Source organism: Schistocerca nitens, chromosome 4 (genome assembly GCF_023898315.1).
Source record: "Schistocerca nitens isolate TAMUIC-IGC-003100 chromosome 4, iqSchNite1.1, whole genome shotgun sequence".
In the NCBI taxonomy this organism is placed as follows: Eukaryota; Metazoa; Arthropoda; class Insecta; order Orthoptera; family Acrididae; genus Schistocerca; species Schistocerca nitens.
Window position 1 is genome coordinate 516,570,104 of NC_064617.1, and position 20,937 is coordinate 516,591,040.

General features: G+C 44.6%; 1 protein-coding gene across 1 annotated transcript in view; it reads left to right on the forward strand.

Moving 5' to 3' along the window:
• Window positions 1–673: 673 nt before the first annotated feature.
• Window positions 674–20,937, forward strand: part of LOC126252408 (dual specificity protein phosphatase 22) — a 571,353-nt gene continuing 551,089 nt past the window's right edge. Inside the window, exon 1 of the mRNA XM_049953298.1 lies at window positions 674–746. Within this exon, the coding sequence (XP_049809255.1) occupies window positions 726–746 (21 nt within the window). The 5' untranslated portion in view covers window positions 674–725. The remainder of the gene's footprint in view (window positions 747–20,937) is intronic.

Genomic DNA, 20,937 nt, shown 5'->3' on the forward strand with positions numbered 1-20,937 from the left:
GGTCATTTCCGGTGCGGTTCTCCTCTTGCTACAGCAAGAGGAGAACCGCACCGGAAATGACCGCGGAGAAGCCCTCGGACGTTGGCGCGCCAGGTACATATAGTCTGCGCCCGCGAGCTCGGCTCCAGTTCACCACCGGCAATGGAGGGTGAAGCTTTGACAATGCCAGCCACTCGTGCTGGCGAAACGTCAGAAAAATCATTAGATGAACGTCGGCCGAAGAACCCGAGACAGAAGCCAATAGGCAGTTTGTCAGCAAGTGGCCACGAAAGCCTCAACAATTTTGTAAACGAAGACTCTGCGCTGCTGCTATGGCTAGTCTATATTTCGTTTTTTTAGTCGGTTATTAGAAAAAAACACCTTTTGTAATCGAGACCAAACGAATACCGAAAAGTACCAGTTATTCAGGACTGCAGTACAGGTATCGGTTACTGCCATCCCTAAGCTAGGGTGAGTGCTTCCGCGGAGTGACTAGCTGACGGCCGGTGCGAGCGCCGAGGAGTCGGCCGGCGCACTGACCAGGCGCGCGTGTCCCGTGTGCCGTGGTCGCGGAGCGCCGAGCGCCGAGCGCTGCCGCAGTATCGAGCGGCGGCCGCCGGGCTGGCGAGGCGAGGCGAGGCGAGGCGCAGGCGGCGGGCCGGCCAGCCGGCAGTCGCTCGCCTGCCATGTGAGCGGCCGCCGGCAGCGCGCGCACCGCCCCCGCCGCCGCCGCCGCCGCCACCACCATGGGGAACGGCATGAACAAAGTGAGTCCGCCGCCGCTGCAGCCGCTGGGGGGCGTGCACTGCCGGTGCCACAGCCGGATCCTCGCCGCGCTCGCTGCTGCGAAATACCGAGCTGGCAATGGCTTTTTTTTCACATATTCTTCGAACGTACGCGACCTGTCTGGTGGTGATGTGCTGGTAATGCATTTTGTGACGATACGATTTACACAGAGGGTCAACTGATTTGAGAGGCGGACATTCGCTGGGCGTTGTCGTGCTGACAATGTGAGCTGGTCAGAGTGAGCACCAGTGCGATTTCAAGTAAGAAAACAGTAAGGAGAGGAGTGTAGGATAGGGAGTGAAGAGTCGGTGTAGGACAGGGAGACAGTAGGTCCTCTCGAGAGCGTATGTATGCAGTACCGTGACTGGAACGAAGATATCCCATAACTGCAGTCCGAAGAGTGGTTTGATGCTGCTCTCCACGCTGCTTTATCCTGTGCGGGCCTCTTCATCTCTGAATAACTACTGCAACCGAAATCCTTCTGAATCTGCCTACTGTATTCATATCTTGGTCTTCCTCTACGATCGCCCCACACATACACTTCCCTCCAATACTACATTGATAATCCCTGATTACCTCAAAATGTGTCCTATCACCTGATCGCTTCTTTTTGTCAAGTTCTCTCCCCATTTCTGTTCAGTACCTCCGCGTTAGTTACTTCCTCTACCTCATCTGATCTTCAACATTCTTCTATAGCACCACATTTCGAAAGCTTCTGTTCTCTTCCTGTCTAAACTGTTTATCGTCCACGTTTCACTTGCATACATGGCTACAGTCCAGACAAATACCTTCAGAAAATACTTCCTACCACTCAAATCTACATTCGATGTTAACAAATTTCTCTTCTTGATAAATGCTTTTCTTGCCATTGCCAGTATACATTTTGTGTCCTCTCTACTTCGGACATCATCAGTTACTTTGCTGCCCGAATAATAACACTCGTCCATTACTTTAAGTGTCTCGTTTTCCAATTTAATTCCCTCAGCACCACCTGATTTAATTTGACTACATACCATTATCATTGTTTTGCTTTTGTCTCTTAGGCGGCGCGAAAATTTTCGAACTCGCTCTCCAAGATATTTCTGGCGGGAATCTTCTATACCCCCCCCCCTTTCCTCCCTTAAGCCACCAACCCTATAATGTCTTTTTTCGGCTGCATTATCTCCTTCCTTGTTTGTTGTTGTCACTTTTAGTGGCACGTGTTTGTGGTCTCTAACACCGCGCCTCGTGAACTACGTACCTGTTTTCTTCGGTATACTACAAAATGTGCCACAGCAATGTGTGTCAGTTTTAATGATCCTAAGCTTGTCGAAATTGTTATTCCCTGGATGGAGGAAAGTAGTGATAAAGACCAAGAAATAGACGGACAAGACAGCTATTTTACAACAGTCCTGCTACCGCAATATTATTCAGAGGAATAACTTCAGGATAACGGTTTTTTCTATTTCTCCAATAAAATACTTAAAGTGTTAGCTACGATCAGACGTGGTCTGAGCGGTGATAAAGAATAATGTAAATCCCCGCATTTAATATAAGTTTTGCAAACTTTCTTTTTGTATCAACTTTAAGCCTTGGAAATTAGTTTTATGTGTAAATTTACTTGCTACAAATATATTATAATATTTCAGAATGTAAAATTCAGCTCTCTGACAGTTTGTTTATGTGTACTATTTAAAGAACCATACAAAAGTATGTGATTTGATGTGATGAAAAGTAAAATACTGCGGCTTCAGCTGGTGCAGTAAAACCAACACGGAGTATTTAAACAACACTTATATGGTTGCGAAAATAAGTATTACAGGTTTAAACATAGGAATACCAGAGACCGACCACAGCACATTGCGTACGTCACCGAAAAGGCACCAAGTGAGTTAAGTGCTAAATTAAATACTAGTAATATCAAAGCGAGATAAACGTCGACGGAAGATAAAAAATGGAACTACGATAAGAGGAATAAGTCGGGAGAAAAAGAGAGCAACAAGAAGTCATTACGATAGTTCATTTATATCCAAGTGCCTTAAGTGTTTAACTATCGCATGTACACGAGGAGAAACAGTAATTAAGCTATACGATATTTCAGCTGAAATTTGGCAATTTTCCTGGGGTATTTTACAGAATGACACTAACCTGGGGCATATAGTACTGCAACAGAAATGGCGATTGCGAGTACGGACTGGAATATTGCTACACTGAAATTGTTGTATAATAAACAGTGGCTATCATCAAAATAAATGAATTTGAACTATGTACATCATACCATTTATGAAACTGCAATATAATCGGGCAGCGTTAGAATCGAAACATAGACGTGGGATTGTTCCTCACGACAGCGTCACAGAGCTTGAACTTCCGTTGTTTGCCTGTATGTCGGGTCTCCGCCCCAACCAAATAACACCCAATTACTTTTAATTAAATTTCCAGACCGCTAATAAGCATAGAAATTTAGCGAAAGGTATGCATTTCAGCTTCTGTTATTCTTTTGTTAACCGTGAGAATATTAGGAACTATTATTGCTAATGTTTGAATCATTCGTACCGACATTTTAGAAGTCTGCGGCTCGTAAACACGTGATTAAAACTCTGGGGAGCCGAGTATTGTTTCGCTCATAAAGGACGGCGTCTTGAAGACTACGACTGGTAATTACATCGAAATAAAACAGTTATCTGCGACAGTCACCCGCTTATTGTACCTCTACGGGCTTCGATTGCTTCCACAGATAATGACGGTAAAAAAAAAAGAAACTCTTGTAATTATACCAAGAGTAATCTCCTAGTGAAATAACTTCAATAAATGTTGCCCACAGTTTGTAGATATTTATTGTCAGCAGCTTCAATTGGCACTAATCACTGTCAGACACAGGAAGTTTTTCAGTCACAGTAATTGTGTGGATACCGATATGGCGTTCAGCCCCACTGCACTTAACGTCACAAATGCAAACTGAACATCAGAATCTAATACAGAAAAGCAAATATAGGAATTTAATATTTTTTGTTTATGTAGCTTTGATCTTCAGTTTGCGTTTCAGAAATGGTTCAAATGGCTCTGAGCACTATGGGACTCAACTGCTGTGGTCATTAGTCCCCTAGAACTTAGAACTACTTAAACCTAACTAACCTAAGGACATCACACACATCCATGCCCGAGGCAGGATTCGAACCTGCGACCGTAGCAGTCGCACGGTTCCGGACTGCGCGCCTAGAACCGCGAGACCACCGCGGCCGGCTTTGCGTTTCAGACGGTATGTAAACCAGGGCTGAACGACATAAAGGGTGTCCTAGAAGCAATGGCCAATATTGAGGGACACGACAGGAACGATAATTCTAAGCAAACAATATGTGCTCCAAAATGCGTACATTTCAAACTATCAGCACTTGTTCAGCAGAAGAGATGTGTTTCACCGTAGGAAGACGAACAAGCTCATGCACTTTAGAGCCCATGTTCAGCAGATTTTTATGCTTCGAATGATCGTTCCTGCCATATCGCTGAATACTGACTGTTCCCCCTGTACAGGAATGCACACAAATACATTTGTTGCAGCTGCCCGCCATGAACGAGAAATTCCCAGTAAGCACGATTCATTAAGCTTCCTGTGCATGATGACGATCTGTGATAATCCAAAACCGTAGCATCGCTAAGCTTTTTCGTAGCAGCTGATGGCAGTACAATACGATTTTGGCAGTCATTTAAAGTTGCAATCACGCGAATGTATTGGTCTTGAGTCACAGATTTTTGCAAACCGGAACCTTCTCTGCGACTGCATATTTGCCAATCGCGTTTGAAGCGTATAGGTAAGCATCTCGCTTCAAGTAATAATATAATTTTGAGTATTTTTGGCATCAAAGAATTTTTCGATAGGCACATTTTACTACGGTTGAAACACCTCCCAGAGGAGTTGAGCCTCAAGATTTTCATTACGTCTTAGTTAAAAATTTCTGTGTCGCGATTGAACTGTTTGTTGTTGATGTGTACAAGTTTGCTTTGCTATACAAAACAACCGGAAGCGAAAAAAGAATTGTAAAAAATGTCGTAAACAGACAAAATTTAAAAATTGGACAGGAAGCTGCTTATAACCGGCAAAAAACTGGTTGTCTGGGGGACGGTGGCCACATAAAAAAGAAAGACTCAGGAACGGACAACAGGCGAACGCTAATTATTTTGGAATTCTCATTTTTGAATTCTGGAGACGTTCCTAGACCTCTGTGTAATGCATGACTAATAAAAGGTTTGGTGTAATTCTCATACTGTTTGAATGTGTGCAGCGCCACATTTATGTCAAAAGATAAAAAAAAAACATTTTGACGTACTGGCCTTTCTGTTTCTTCAAATGGTTCAAATGGCTCTGAGCACTATGGGACTCAACTGCTGAGGTCATTAGTCCCCTAGAACTTAGAACTAGTTAAATCTAACTAACCTAAGGACATCACAAACATCCATGCCCGAGGCAGGATTCGAACCTGCGACCGTAGCGGTCTCGCGGTTCCAGACTGCAGCGCCTTTAACCGCACGGCCACTTCGGCCGGCTTTCTGTTTCTTCGTTGATGGTAAAGGCAAAGTACTATGTTTGTAGTACCCGTCTTTTATCCAGCGGATAAATTAATACTACCCCTCAGATTTATCTCAGATTTATGACCAGTAACGACGTGTGTTGTTCCTGCCTCGTATCGGCATTAGCTGGTTAGAGCTTTTCACTGACACCGAATATATCGCACCATTATAAGTGAGAATTTTTAATTAGCTAGGTCGCGCTACACTTAACGACGCGTCAATTAATTTGCGCTTTCCTCTGAGTTCTTATATTTCTTGACTCGTCTGTGTATGTTTCAGAACCCAGCCTGCATCAAAACATCAAAGCCTGTGGTGATTTTTTGTAGACAAATAAACTGTGCAGCATACTACTGCCGCCTGTAAGCTTATAGCTTGTAGCGCAGCCAGCGTGAAGTGAAATGCGGGGTGGGTGGGACACGGATCATGACTGGAACGCTTTCACAATAAAAAGCGAAATGCTTTTGGCGCAACCGTATGTGCTTTCTTAGTTGCACAAGTGGCAATTTTTTAAAGGTAACAGTGTATTAAAGACAGAAATATTTACATATCTACAATTGCAGAGATCTATAAATTTACTCAGAACACAACTTATGAATAAATTCGAGGCGTAAAGAAACACGTCAGTCCCACTTTGCAGTAAGATCTCTCGGCAAAATTTTATATGTGGCTATTTCCTTTTTATTTTAGTACAAAACATCTCGACATGAAACTTCAAGGAACGTGATTACCAGACACCTACCTTAACGAGAGGATATACGAGGGTTGGAACTTTAATAGTGGCAACTATTTATTTACAGCTCCTACAAAACAGATACGTGTTCCAAAGTTTTACTGAACTTCAAAGTAATCACCAGCATTGTGTACAACGCGTTGCCATCGATGTGGAAGTCGCAGGATACTCTTAGCAGTGGCAGTTGTGTTGACAGTTCGAGCGGCGCGGTCTATTACCCGATGAATTTGTAGCAGTTCTGAAGCGAGTGCCGTGAAGTGTTTCCTTCAGTTTAGAAATCGAGTTGAACTTACGAGGGCTTAAGTCAGGGCAGTGCAGTAGGCGATATAGCACTTAGCAGCCCCATCAGTCAAACAAATCAATGACAGCTTGCACTGTACGTGCTTGAGCATTCTCCTGCAAAAGGATGGTCATGTCCTGCAGAAGGTGTCATCACTTCTATCTCCAAGCTGACGGTAGATTGTGTTCCAAAAATGAACAGCACAGAGACAGAAGTGGTGACCCTTTCTGCAGGACCTGACCATCATTTTGCAGGACAAAGCTGAAGCACGTACATGCAAGCTGTTGCTGATTTGTTTGACTGATGGGGCTCCTAAGTGCTGTACCACCTACTGCACTCCCCTGACTTAAGCCCTCGTAAGTTCAACTCGATTTCTAAAGTGAAGGAAACACTTCACGGCATTCGCTTCAGAACTGCTACAAATTCGTCGGGCAATAGACCGCGTAGCTCGAACTGTCAACACAACTGGCACTGCTAAGAGTATCCTACGACTTCCACATCGTTGGCAACGGGTTGTACACAAAGCTGGTGACTACTTTGAAGGTCAGTAAAACTTTGAAACACGTATCTATTTTGTAGGAGCTGTAAATAAATAGTTGCCACTACTAAAGTTCCAACTCTCGTATCTTATTAGCAGTCCCACTGCACCACGTTGTTGAAAATGTGTAGCACTAATAATCACCTTTAATGAAGGGTATAGTACATTAAGTATATGTAGTGATAATAATAATAAAATTATTACAATATGTATAGTAATTATGTGGAATTTGAGAAATGCAAGTTTTATTGACATTTGGCAGTTTTGTTACGTGCGTGCACGTAGTCATTTATGCAAGTAATTACCTGATCATGCTGTTGAGCTGAAACTAACAAGATACATTGCCATGACTGAATGACATTATATCGAGTTACACGGACGTCATAACTGGCACTTCGATAATGGTATTTTGAACGTTATGTCCGCCATCTGAAGGGCGTCAAAGCCTTTATGCTCCGTTTGCAAAGGTTGTTTTCATTTAAAAAATTCTAATTCGCAGCTGATCGTCTTTACAGTAATACAGAAGCTAAATGATCATATTGGAACTAATTGGACATTGATACAGAGATGAATTTTTCTGCGTGGAAGCTTGTAATACTGTTCTCCCTATCACATATAACATAACTTAAACTAGTTGTAGGAAAAAACAGAAGCCAGGCTGAAATTCATTGCAAGAAGCCGATGTAAGTAATATTCACCGACGAAAGAGATAGGCTACATCCTTGAACAGGGTTTGTAGGCTAAGTGAAATTACACACACTATCTAGTTGCCGTGTAGTGAAACTGAAAGATATAAGGGGCGATCAAAAGTTTCCATTTGAGGGCGTTGCTGCTGCATATGCTACGTAGAGCGACCCCTATGCGGGTGTATCAACACCGACGTGAAAAAAAAAAACGGGTTAGTATGGCATTCGCATCTTTTCGACGAGCGTGCGGTAAAACGTGGAAATTATGGCGACGTTATTATCAGATGCGTCCAAACAGGACCAATGTGCTGTTATTCTTTTTTTTTGGCTGCCGAATGCCAAACACCGGTAGACATCCATCTGAGGATGTGTATGGGCAGCATGTCTGTCGAAACCTGCTGTTGTGGAATGATGTGACAAATGGTGTTGCTGTTTCACGATAACGCACATCCCGACATAGGAAATGTCGTAAGGCAGAAGTTACACCAACTTAAGTGGAGGGCAGTCGAGCACCCGCCTTCCAGTCCTGATTCCTCACCACGCGATTATCACGCCTTTGGTCCCTTGAGAAAGACCTTGAAGGTTCGACGATTCCTGTAGCACGAGGATGTGTAGTAAGCAATTACTGACTTCTTCACGAAGCAGTGCACTTTGTTTTACCAAACGGGTATCTTCAATTTGGTGTGTCGGTGGCATGATTGCCTCAGTGTCCATGACGATTTTGTCTGATTGGCAGCCAGTGCTGGAATGTACGGCCTTCGAACGGAGATTTTTTGATAGCCCTTACATTTTGCCGGCCGTTGTGACCGAGCGGTGCTAGGCGCTTCAGTCCGTTTCCGCGCGACCGCTACGGTCGCAGGTTCGAGTGCTGCCTCGGGCATGGATGTGTGTGATGTCCTTAGGTTAGTTAGGTTTAAGTAGTTCTAAGTCTAGGGGACTGATGACCTCAGATGTTAAGTCCCATAGTGCTTAGAGCCATTTGAACCATTTTGGTAATGCTCGCCCACACATTTTATTTGAAAAAGTTACAACAACCAGTTTTTCCGACGTCTTGAAGCGCTGAGCTACCAATCCATGAATTCAGGAGACAAGGTGGTTCGAATCCATCCGTCAGTAACCTTGAAAATGGTTTTATGTGGTTTCCCATTTTCAGTTTAGTCAAATGTCGGGATTGGTCCTTTACTATAGGCTAGAGCCAATTCCTTCTGAATTTCTTTCTTCCCTAGCAGCTAAAAGCTATATTTACAGTAGAAGGCGGCTAGCGATTGTCATTTTGTGCTCTGTATCTGTGCATAAGGATGGCTCACTTGTGGAACGGCGATATCTACAGGGTGTCAGTTATTGCATTACATGAAATAAAATCGTCATAACTTCCGAAGGGTTTGCGTTAGGACGTTCAAACTGCACGATTGGCCGCGGGGTACGATGGGAATTAGCATGAGCAGGGGTGGTTTGGTTTAGCGACGAAGCCCACTTTCATTTGGACGGTTTCGTCAATAAGCAAAACTGGCGCATTAGAGAGACTGAGAATCCGCGTTTCACAATCGAAAAGTCTCTTTACCCTCTACGAGTGAATGTTTTGTATGCGATGTCCAGTCACGGAATAATCGATGCGATGTTCCTTGATGGCACGGTAACTACCGGACGGTATGTGAAGGTTTTGGAAGATGATTTCATCCCCATTATTCAAAGTGACCCTGATTTCGAAAAGATGTGGTTTATGCAAGACGGAGCTGGACTCTATCAAAGCAGGAGAGTGTTTGATGTACTATAGGAGCACTCTGGGGACCTCATTCTGGCACTGGTGTTCCCAAAGCCCATTAGTAGGGGCCTCAATTGGCCGTCATATTCTCCGGATCTGAACACATGGAACTCGTTTTTGTGGGGCTAAATTAAAGACAAAGTGTACAGCTATAGCCCCAAAACCATTGCTGAACTTAAAACAGCCATTCAGGAGGTCACCGATAGCATCGATGTTCCGATACTTCAGCGGGTCATGCAATATTTCGCTATTCGTCTGGCCACATCATCGCCTGTGTTGGGAGGTATACCGAACATGTGATAACCTAAATCCGAATATCTGTTGTGACGTTTACATGTTGACTAAAGTATGTGCACGCCGTATTTTGTAACTAATTTACGTTTTTTTCATATAGTTCAATAATTGTCACCCTGTAGCATGTATTCAAGTTTTAGTAGAAGAACGATATTCTATTGTGAATTGTCTTATTCGAAATGTTCTTTCAGTGCATTCAGCCGTTAAAAGTCTAAGTATTTGTAAATAAAAATGTAAACGACAACGTATGTTTTACATCGTAGAGGAGTTTATTGGCATCGAAAACTGTATTACCATATTATCAGGGACAAAAACAAACTCATTTATGAGGTCCCATACATTGGAAGTCTAGTTTAAATTAATGCATGAAATAATCTTAAGATCTCAATACTGAACTTCATAGTATTTGAGTATTCCTTTTATTGAATAATAAATTTAGTTGCTGTAGTTTCAAGTTGACTGCTGAAATAATAATGAAAAATATCCTTGATCAATTAGGGAAACTGAAGAATTTTAATGCATTTAATAAAATATAAATTTGAATTGAGGTACTGGAATTCTTTAATGTGTTGAAGAAATTCTGACTTCGTTTCAGTCGTAAAATTTAAATACAAGACTGCAGTAGGAGAAAGACAGCTATTGGAGAAGGAGATCTGAATGCGTTTATCTTCCTAAGTTATTCAACCCAGCAATAAGGTTCTTCTGCTCTGCTACAGTTAAACTTATGTTAGAAGGCTGGCCTGTGTTATGTTGGCAAAGAATTTTAATTCGTTTGGCAATACAATGAAGTTACCATATTGTCAAATAAATAAGTATTTAATTGCACATTCGGTGAGATGTTTTCAGAATAAAATGAAAAACATGTGTGTATTTAAGGTCCTCTTTAAAAAATCCTCCTTTGACAAAATCTTGACTACATCCTTGCCCTGTGTGATTCTTGTATTTCACTCGTCAGAGTGTGACCCTTATTAGGAATAATTCATAGAGGAGACAGAGAGGATGCAAAAGAGATCAGCGCGTTTCGTCGGGAGTTGGTTGAGTAACCGTGAGATCGTCACGGAGATGGTCATCAGACTCCAACACGACAAGAGGGGCTGCACGCCAGGGAGAGGTTTACTCCAGTAGAGAAGAAAATGTTTGGTACATGTTTGAAATAAGGTGTAAAGTTTGTTGCAAGTGTCTGAGTGCTCTCATAAATTTGCTTGAAACCGAAAAACTTAGAAAGGTGTGATGAATGTCCACGAATTAGCACGGTTTTAGGAAGTATCGCTTGTGCGAAACTCAGCTTTCCTTTTTCTCACATGAATACTGTGAACTATGGATTAGAGTCAACAGGCAGATTCCATACTCCTAGATTTCCGAATAACATTTGATACGGCGCCCCCTGCAGACTTTTAACGAAAGTAGGAGCATATGTAATATGTTCCCAGATACGTGAGAGGCTCTGAGACGACTTAAAGCGATAGAACCCAGTACGTTGTCCTTGACAGCTAGTGTTCATCAGAGTCAAGGATATCGTCAGGATGGTGATAGGACCGCTATTTGTTTTCTATACGTAAACGATCTGGCGGTCAGGGTGGGCAACAATCTGTGGTTTGCTGATGATGCAGTGAAGTACAGGAAGGTGTCGAAGTTGGGTTACTGTAGGAGCATACAATATGACTTAGATAAAATTTATAGTTGGTATGATGAACGGTAGAAATGTAGAAAACTGTAAATTAATGCGGATGATTAAGAAAAACAAAGTCGTTATGTTCTGATACAGCATTAGTAGTATCCTGCTTGATAAAGTTAAGTCTTTAAAATATCTGGGCGTAACGTTGCAGCGTGATATGTAACGGAACGAGCATGTGGGGGTCGTGGTGGGGAAGACGAATGGTCTACTTCGGTTTATTGGAAGAATTTTATGAAAGCGTGGTTCATCTGCGAAGGAACCGCATATAGGACGTTAGGGCGGCCTGTTCGTGAGTACTACTCCAGTGTATGAGATCCGCACTAGATCAGTTTCAAGGAAGACATCGAAGAAATTGAGAGGCGGGCTGCTAGACTTGTTACCGGTAGGTTCCAACAACACGGAAGTGTTATGGAAGTGTTCGGGAACTCAAATGGGAATCCCTGGAGGGAAGGTGACGTTCTTTTCGAGGAACACTGTTGAGAAAATTTGGAGAATTGGCATTTGAAACTGACTGCAGAACGATTTTACTGCCCCCCCTCCCCCCCCCCACCACACACACACATTTCGTGTAAGGACCACGAACAAAAGATACGAGAAATTAGGACTCATACGGAGGCATGCAGACAGTCGTTTTCCCCTCGCTCTATTTCCAAGTGGATCAGGGAGTAAATTGACAAGTAGTGTTACAGGGTACCCCGCGCTACGCACCGCACATTGCCTTGTCGCCTATGTATGTAGATGTAGATTCTCAAATACTGAATTAAAATGGTCTGTGTATTTGCTCACCGTCAGTTGCTTTCCAGCTGTAATATTTGCCTTATTATGTTACATAAGATTATGCCTCTTATTGAGTATGTCAAGAGAGCATTTTAAATTTTTGAATTCGGTCAATAATCACACGAAATATTGAATATCCGTTTTCGGTGCCGCTAGAAACCGTTAGACAGGCAACCTGCAACTGAGCTTATGAACCATGGACCGAGGTAGCCGTTTAGCACTGGTATGCACAATTCAAGCCCGAAAGTAACTTTCGCGTGATGTATCACTGCCAAGTAACATAGCTCGATGAAACTTGGAATACACGCACAAAGTATTGCTGAAATATAAGAAATATGCAATGACGCGAACAGAAGTGACTCTTATTCAAAAACAGTGATTACACTGAAGTCACCGCGTTTTATGTTGGTTCCCTGGACACTGCAAAAGGTGGGACTTGGTTTTTAACGCGGTGCGTGATCATTACAGACAACAGTGCATGCTCTGCATCGAGCTCCCATGCTGGGCAGAGGGTTGGTAAGGAGTCCTTACGATAGGCGCTCCTCCACTAGTGCGGTTGATTGATGCTGGATGGTCGTTGGTGCAAGTGGACGCGCTGCGATACGTCCCCCCAATGCATCGCACACGTGCTCGGAGGGATTTAAGTTAGGGAAAGTGGCAGGCCACCTCGCTCGCTGAACATGCTATCATACCAACAGCGCCTCCATCTGCGATGTTCGGTGAGGTCACGCACTGTCATCCATAAAAATGAAGCCAGGAGTATATATATATATATATATATATATATATATATATATATATATATATATATATATATATACAGTGTATATCCACCTTTCGCAGCAATATAGACTGCTATTCTCCCATGGAGACGATCGTAGAGATGCTGGATGTAGTCCTGTGGAACGGCTTGCCATGCCATTTCCACCTGGCGCCTCAGTTGGACCAGCGTTCGTGCTGGACGTGCAGACCGCGTGAGACGACGCTTCATCCAGTCCCAAACATGCTCAATGGGGGACAGATCCGGAGATCTTGCTGGCCAGGGTAGTTGACTTACACCTTCTAGAGCACGTTGGGTGGCACGGGATACATGCGGACGTGCATTGTCCTGTTGGAACAGCAAGTTCCCTTGCCGGTCTAGGAATGGTAGAACGATGGGTTCGATGACGGTTTGGATGTACCGTGCACTATTCAGTGTCCCGTCGACGATCACCAGTGGTGTACGGCCAGTGTAGGAGATCGCTCCCCACACCATGATGCCGGGTGTTGGCCCTGTGTGCCTCGGTCGTATGCAGTCCTGATTGTGGCGCTCACGTGCACGGCGCCAAACACGCATACGACCATCATTGGCACCAAGGCAGAAGCGACTCTCATCGCTGAAGACGACACGTCTCCATTCGTCCCTCCATTCACGCCTGTCGCGACACAACTGGAGGCGGGCTGCACGATGTTGGGGCGTGAGCGGAAGACGGCCTAACGGTGTGCGGGACCGTAGCCCAGCTTCATGGAGACGGTTGCGAATGGTCCTCGCCGATACCCCAGGAGCAACAGTGTCCCTAATTTGCTGGGAAGTGGCGGTGCGGTCCCCTACGGCACTGCGTAGGATCCTACGGTCTTGGCGTGCATCCGTGCGTCGCTGCGGTCCGGTCCCAGGTCGACGGGCACGTGCACCTTCCGCCGACCACTGGCGACAACATCGATGTACTGTGGAGACCTCACGCCCCACGTGTTGAGCAATTCGGCGGTACGTCCACCCGGCCTCCCGCATGCCCACTATACGCCATCGCTCAAAGTCCGTCAACTGCACATACGGTTCACGTCCACGCTGTCGCGACATGCTACCAGTGTTAAAGACTGCGATGGAGCTCCGTATGCCACGGCAAACTGGCTGACACTGACGGCGGCGGTGCACAAATGCTGCGCAGCTAGCGCCATTCGACGGCCAACACCGCGGTTCCTGGTGTGTCCGCTGTGCCGTGCGTGTGATCATTGCTTGTACAGCCCTCTCGCAGTGTCCGGAGCAAGTATGGTGGGTCTGACACACCGGTGTCAATGTGTTCTTTTTTCCATTTCCAGGAGTGTATATATACTAACATGGTATCTGTTCTTTCGGACACTTCCGAAAGAACAGATACCATCTTAGTATATAGGAGGGCTATCCACAAAGTACATTACATTTTGGAACTAAAAATAAATAAAGTATTGGAAATTTTATTTATTATATACAGATGAAAGCCACACTTAAAGACTACTTTTCTACATAGTTGCCATTTAAATTAAGGCACTTATCGTAGCGATGGACGAGCTTGGAAATTCCTTCATCGTAAAATTCGGCCGCCTGCGCCTTCAACCACGTGGTTACCTCTTCTTTTGGGACAGAAAAGGTGTGATTTTTGTGGATTTCCTGGAAAGAGGGACTACAATAAACTCTCAAAGGTATTGCCAAACTCTGCACAACCTCAGAAGAGCAATACAAAACAAGCGCAGGGGAAAGTTGGGCTCAAAGATCTTGCTAATTCACGACAACGCCCGGGCCCACACGGCAAATGCCACTCGTGAAGTTCTCGAATCTTTTAAGTGAGAGTTGTTTCCTCCTCCACCGTACAGTCCCGACCTGGCACCGAGCGACTTCCACTTATTCCCAGCAATGAAGAAGTGGTTGGCTATGCAGCGTTTTGATGACGACGCACAGCTTCAAGAAGAGGTAACCACGTGGTTGAAGGCGCAGGCGACCGAATTTTACGACGAAGGAATTTCCAAGCTCGTCCATCGCTACGATAAGTGCCTTAATTTAAATGGCAACTATGTAGAAAAGTAGTATTTAAGTGTGGCTTTCATCTGTATATAACAAAAAAAAAAAAATTTCCAATACTTTATTTACATTTAATTCCAAAACGTAATGTACTTTGTGGATAGCCCTCGAATAAAGGAGTACAGTGTCACAATAATTCTGATCGGTGAGTGTACCCTGTTCAAAGATTTGGAAGTCAGTACATCGATGCAAAATTGTACCTCCCGAAACCGTAACACCTGAACCACCAGAAACGGTCACGGTCGACAATGTTCTTGGGTGTATTACGTGTTCCTGCCTCTCGTCATATGACGGTGCGTCCTGAATCACAATTTAGACTGAATCTGCTCTCATCCGAGAAGAACACGTAGCTCCAATTGTCGTTGGTCCAGGTGTTACGCTCTTGGCCCCATCGCAAATGGTGCCGCCGATGCGTGTGTGTCACGGAACACAACGTGTTGGTCACCGGCAAAGAGACTACCTTCATGTAGTTGCCGTACCACTGTGGGGCGTGAAACTGCATGACTTGAAATCTTGTTAAATGTTAGACGTGGGTCCCTTCTTGCCTGTCACACAATGTAGCGGTCATCTGCTGCTGTCGATGACCGAGGTCGACCGCCTCCTCTCTTTCGCGCTGCAGTGCCTGTGGTTCGGAACACCCTCTATGCACGTGTAACAATGCTGTGAGTAGTACCGAATTCCTGAACTGCAATAGTGACACGTTGTCCTTCTTCCAGTTTCCCGATGATTCTTCCCCGTATGAAATCATCCAAATACTATCTCCGATCCATGTCATAATGAAGAACACACCGTAGTGTACCGTAACTGCTCGCGCACAGTGCGAGGCAATGTCCTCCGTCTTCAGGCCATGAGTGGCCTACCGGGACCATCCGACCGCCGTGTCATCCTCAGTGGAGGATGCAGATAGGAGGGGCGTGGGGTCAGCACACCGCTCTCCCGGTCGTTATGATGGTATTCTTGACCGAAGCCGCTGCTATTCGGTCGAGTAGCTCCTCAATTGGCATGATGAGGCTGAGTGCACCCCGAAAAATGGCAACAGCGCATGGCGGCCTGGATGGTCACCCATCCAAGTGCCGGCCACGCACGACAGCGCTGAACTTCGGCGATCTCACGGGAACCGGTGTATCCACTGCGGCAAGGCCGTTGGCGAGGCAATGTAGCCCCTATGAGTTATCTTAGATTGTAGAAAGACGAACCACAAAAATGGTTCAAATGGCTCTGAGCACTATGGGACTCAACTGCTGAGGTCATTAGTCCCCTAGAACTTAGAACTAGTTAAACCTAACTAACCTAAGGACATCACAAACATCCATGCCCGAGGCAGGATTCGAACCTGCGACCGTAGCGGTCTTGCGGTTCCAGACTGCAGCGCCTTTAACCGCACGGCCACTTCGGCCGGCGACGAACCACATATACGCAGTTTATAGATATAGAAAACAAATGCGTTTGACAATGTTGACTGGAACACACTCTTTGTAATTTGAGGAATGCAGAGGTAAAATATAGGGGGCAACTGTTGTCCATGTGTAGAAGCCAGACTGCAGTTATAAGAATAGAAGGCAGTAACTGACAAGGGAATGAGGCAGGGTTGAAATCTATCCACTGCGTTATCCAGTCTGTGCGCTGAGCCAGCAGCAAGGAAAACTAACGTGAAATTTGGAGAGGGAATTGAAGGGCAAAGAAATAAAACCTTTAAGAACCGACATGGCACCTGCGTTGATGATAACATCAAATTCACAGTGGTGGTAGAGACGGATGGTGCCTTGCCATACCCTGACGTCCTAAAATGGTTCAAATGGCTCTGAGCACTATGGGACTTAACATCTGAGGCCATTAGTCCCCTAGAACTTAGAACTACTTAAACCTAACTAACCTAGGGACATCACACATATCCATGCCCGAGGCAGGATTCGAACCTGCGACCGTAGCAGTCGCGCGGTTCCGGACTGACGCGCCTAGAACCGCTTGGCCACCGCGGCCGGCCCTGACGTCCTCGTGCTTTGTAAATTTAATGCGTGTCTCAGGCACAGTGTTCACCGGAAACCCACCCACTCGGACCGTATCTGCACACAGTTATCACCATCTGTCGTAAAAACGTTCTGCTCTGAGGGCCTTGGTGCCCAGGCGGAAGCCGTTTCAGACACTGAAAACCTGCCGAAAGAACTGAGCCACTTACGGAAACTATTCGAGGAAATCGGCTGCAATGACCACCAGATTTCGCAAGCCATCTTTTCGAAAACATGTAAGCAGAAGGTCCACGAGGAGAACAAGTAGAATTTTCCATTATTGCCGGTCTGTGACTCAATAATAGGAAAAATTACCCGGCTTCTAAAGAAGCATAAAATCGACTCGGTCTTCAGGGCTCCACCAAAAATTCGACAACCCACGGGGCCTGTGAAAAACGATGTAGGCCTCAGAATGCCAGGATTGTATGAAATACTGTGTCACTATGGACAGTTTTATACCGGAGAGACTGAGTATTGGTGAACAGCGCTGTGTTGAACACAAGAGATGTTTTCACCTTTGGTACCGCGAGAAATCAGCGGTAGCAGAGTACGCTCTAGAAAACGGATATCGTATTGCATTCAACTAGACATCTGTTGTAACACAGACTAATAGTTTCTCGGGTAGCATCGTAAAAAAAGCGATTGTGATAAAAATTCGTGACAACACGCTCAATAAAGACGGCGGCCTGCAGCTACGCGCAGCTTGGGACCAGCCATCGGAAGGCTGCAGCGGGCGCGGTGGGAGCGCAACGTAAACATTGCCACATATGCGACTGAAGCGAGGACCAGTGGCGTCACAGAAGGTAGTGCGGCTGTAGAAGAAAGGTAGCAGCAAACCACAGGACAAACACCACTTGACAATGGCTTAGAAGTACTCGACCGAAAGCTCGACCTGAGGCGGCTAGAAGATGGAGAGAATTTTATCAGTGTGTATCGCCGTGAAACCATTCATTCGCATAGGGCTAACTCCAGTACGGTATACAAATTATTCCCACACTGCAGCGAACCTGTCTTGTGCTACAGCTGCCACAGCTGCTGTTATGCGATGTCTCAGTTCATTCAGTGTTATTGGTAACGGAGGCAAATAAGCAGAGCCATTTATCAACCCCCATAATAAATAATGATATACAGTCAGGTCTGGAGACCTTGGAAACCAGTAATGTAAGGCTGAATCATTTGGTCCAATGCGACCGATCCATCGTTCAGTAATCCTTTTATTTAAAAATTCCTGAACTTCCAGATACCAGTGTGGCTGTGCTCCATCCTGTTGCTAAATGAAGTCGTTCGAATCAGTCTCCAACTGTGGGAAAGGAAAATTCTCAAGCATATCGATATATGCGCTCAATGTAACAGTGTTCTCGGCAAAGAAAAATGGACCGTACACCTCTTCCCGTGAAACTGTACAAATCAAATTAAATTTTGGAGAGATATGTACCGAGTGGTTGAAATTGGTCCGGTGATTTAGGATATGTGGAACTTACACACATATACACGTACGGTGTAGATTACTGTTATGACTATTTCGTGCGCGGGATAGCCGCGCGCTCTAAGGCGCCTTGTCACGGTTTGCATGGCTCCCCCCGTCGGAAGTTCGAGTCCTCCCTCGGTCATGGGTGTGTGTGTTGTCCTTAGAGTAAGTTAGTTTAAGTTAGATTAAGTAGTGTATAAACTTAGGGACCGACGACCTCAGCAGTTTGGTCCCATAGGATCTTAACACAAATTTCCAAATTTTCTTTATTTCGTAAAAATGTAATATTGATTACGTAACTTAGCAATCATTACTTTTTTTGTTTTTCAAATACTAGCATTAATGTGTGACGCGATGTGGTGGAGAATATAGCTTGTGAAATGAATATATGAAGAACATCTTCCCCATATGGTGCACCAGCTACACACGTACGTAGTACTTTATACCATGCATCTATGATAGTAAAATTGAGATATAGCCCTCGGTATGAAATTATCTTCTCCGAGTTGTAGGTAGTTCCTGCAGTAGGTCAGATATTGTTTCATTGTTCATTTCGTTACAATAAATGAACCAACTGACAGCACATCATAACAGAAAGCGCTTAATATACTACACTGTTGCTGGTTCCACTCTGTATTATTATCATTACTATTATTAGTGGCAATGGTCAGACACAAAGCATTGGCAGACGGAAATCTTCCAGTTTCTACCAGTTTAGAAGTAAGGAGATCAGTAATCACGAGATTTACAAACATAGACTCAAAAATAATGCAAAACATTTTAATATGGTTGATATTAAATGGATGTGCATGATTGTGGGTGAAGCAGTAGTGCGGAAGAAGCATATTTTGTAACAAGTGTCTGCCGTCAATGCGGATAGCTAGCTTTCTTCGCTGACAAGGAGTTGAAGGTAGCAGCTGTGATGCATTGAGAATTGCTTCACCACTCTATGAAAAAAGGTAGCTGGAAATGGCCAGTAGCAATTGTCTTATTGGGTCATTAGTTCGAGGTTTAATAAAACACTTACAAAAATTATATGTCATTTACCTGACATCAGTTTAAAAGTGGAAATATTCAAAGAAATTCTTTTTTATTTTAAAATTTAGTTAGGTGCTCATGTTGATGATAGTGGGTTTGGGGGGGGGGGGGGGGGGAGAGGATAGTAGCTAATAACTGATTGCACTTTGGGTAATGGTCTCAGAAAGGTTAGGAACTACTGTACTAGGAGAATTAAATGACGTACTTGGGAAGAGGTTTCCAGAACACTCGATCGACCTATTCTTAAGTATTGTTCGTTAGTCTGAACCATCACAAAGCAGGGTTAATAGAGAAGATCCAAAGAAGGGCGTCGAGTTTCATCACGGTTTCATTAAGCAAGCGCGAGGGTTTTACGGGAATATTTTTCAAATTATAGTGGCAGACTCCACAAGACAGGCGTTGTGAATCACTGAGACGTTTCTATTAAAATTACGAGAGCGCACATCCTTAGAAGAGTAAGGGCACATTAGTTCATGCCACATACGTCTCGTGAAATAACCATCACTGCTAAATCAAAGAATTTCGAGCTCATAAGGAGGTTACCGATTGAAACTTCCTAGAAAATTAAAATTATGTGCCGGACCGAGATTCGAACTCGCGACTTTTGGCTTTCGTATGCGCGTACTCTACTTTTTTTTCTGTTCTCATTATGTTCGTTGCATTTGTTCGTGGCGAACGTCCCATGACACGTGTTCAAGTTCATCGTTGATCCGTTCACTCAGTTTTTGTTTTTTTATTAGAGAGGGCACCTAACCCTCTGACTGAACACGTTGAACTACCGTGCCGGGGACCAGATGAGCTACCCGCGCACGACTCACGACCCCTTCTCACAGCTTTGCTTCCGCCAATACCTCATCTGCCTTCCACACTTCACAGAACACTTGCCCGCGAAAGCTAAATCTCTCGGGTTCAAATCTCGGTCCGGTGTACAGTTTTAAACTGCCAGGAAGCTTCATATTAGCGCACACTCCGCTTCAGAGTGAAAATTCATTCTGGAGGTTACCGATTTTCGTACTCCCTGCACTTTTCGAGAATGGGACAGCAAAGCGGGGAAATTAACTTGACACCACAAGTACCCTTCGCCACATATTGTAAAGTAAATAGAAACTGACTGCTAGCTAACAACGGTGATGACAGTTAGGGAAACTAGTCTTTTCGTTTTAAAAGAGTCTTTCCTCATTCGCCTTAATTAATGTAGGACTCCTACTGGAACCCCGAACTGCTATGGCAGACGGGGATTTAACTGCACTCTGCCCGACTGGTAGCGTAGAAGATTGCGATGGCGCGAGATGAGATATGTTGGTTACATCTTCAGAAACTTTATTCTTTTTGAGTGTAGTTAACAAGGAGACCATCAGATCTGTTAATCACGGATTTCGATGACTCTTTAGGTACATTGTAGAGTGACCTGTCCTGAGTACCTGAATAGAGGCTTTTCATGCGACGACCCCTAGTTTCCAAGAAAATCGATGTTGAAGTTTTATGTGTACCTTCTATACCTGTAACGTTAGTAATGTCTCGACCAAGCGACAGTAGCCCAGCGGCTAAGGATCACAGCTAC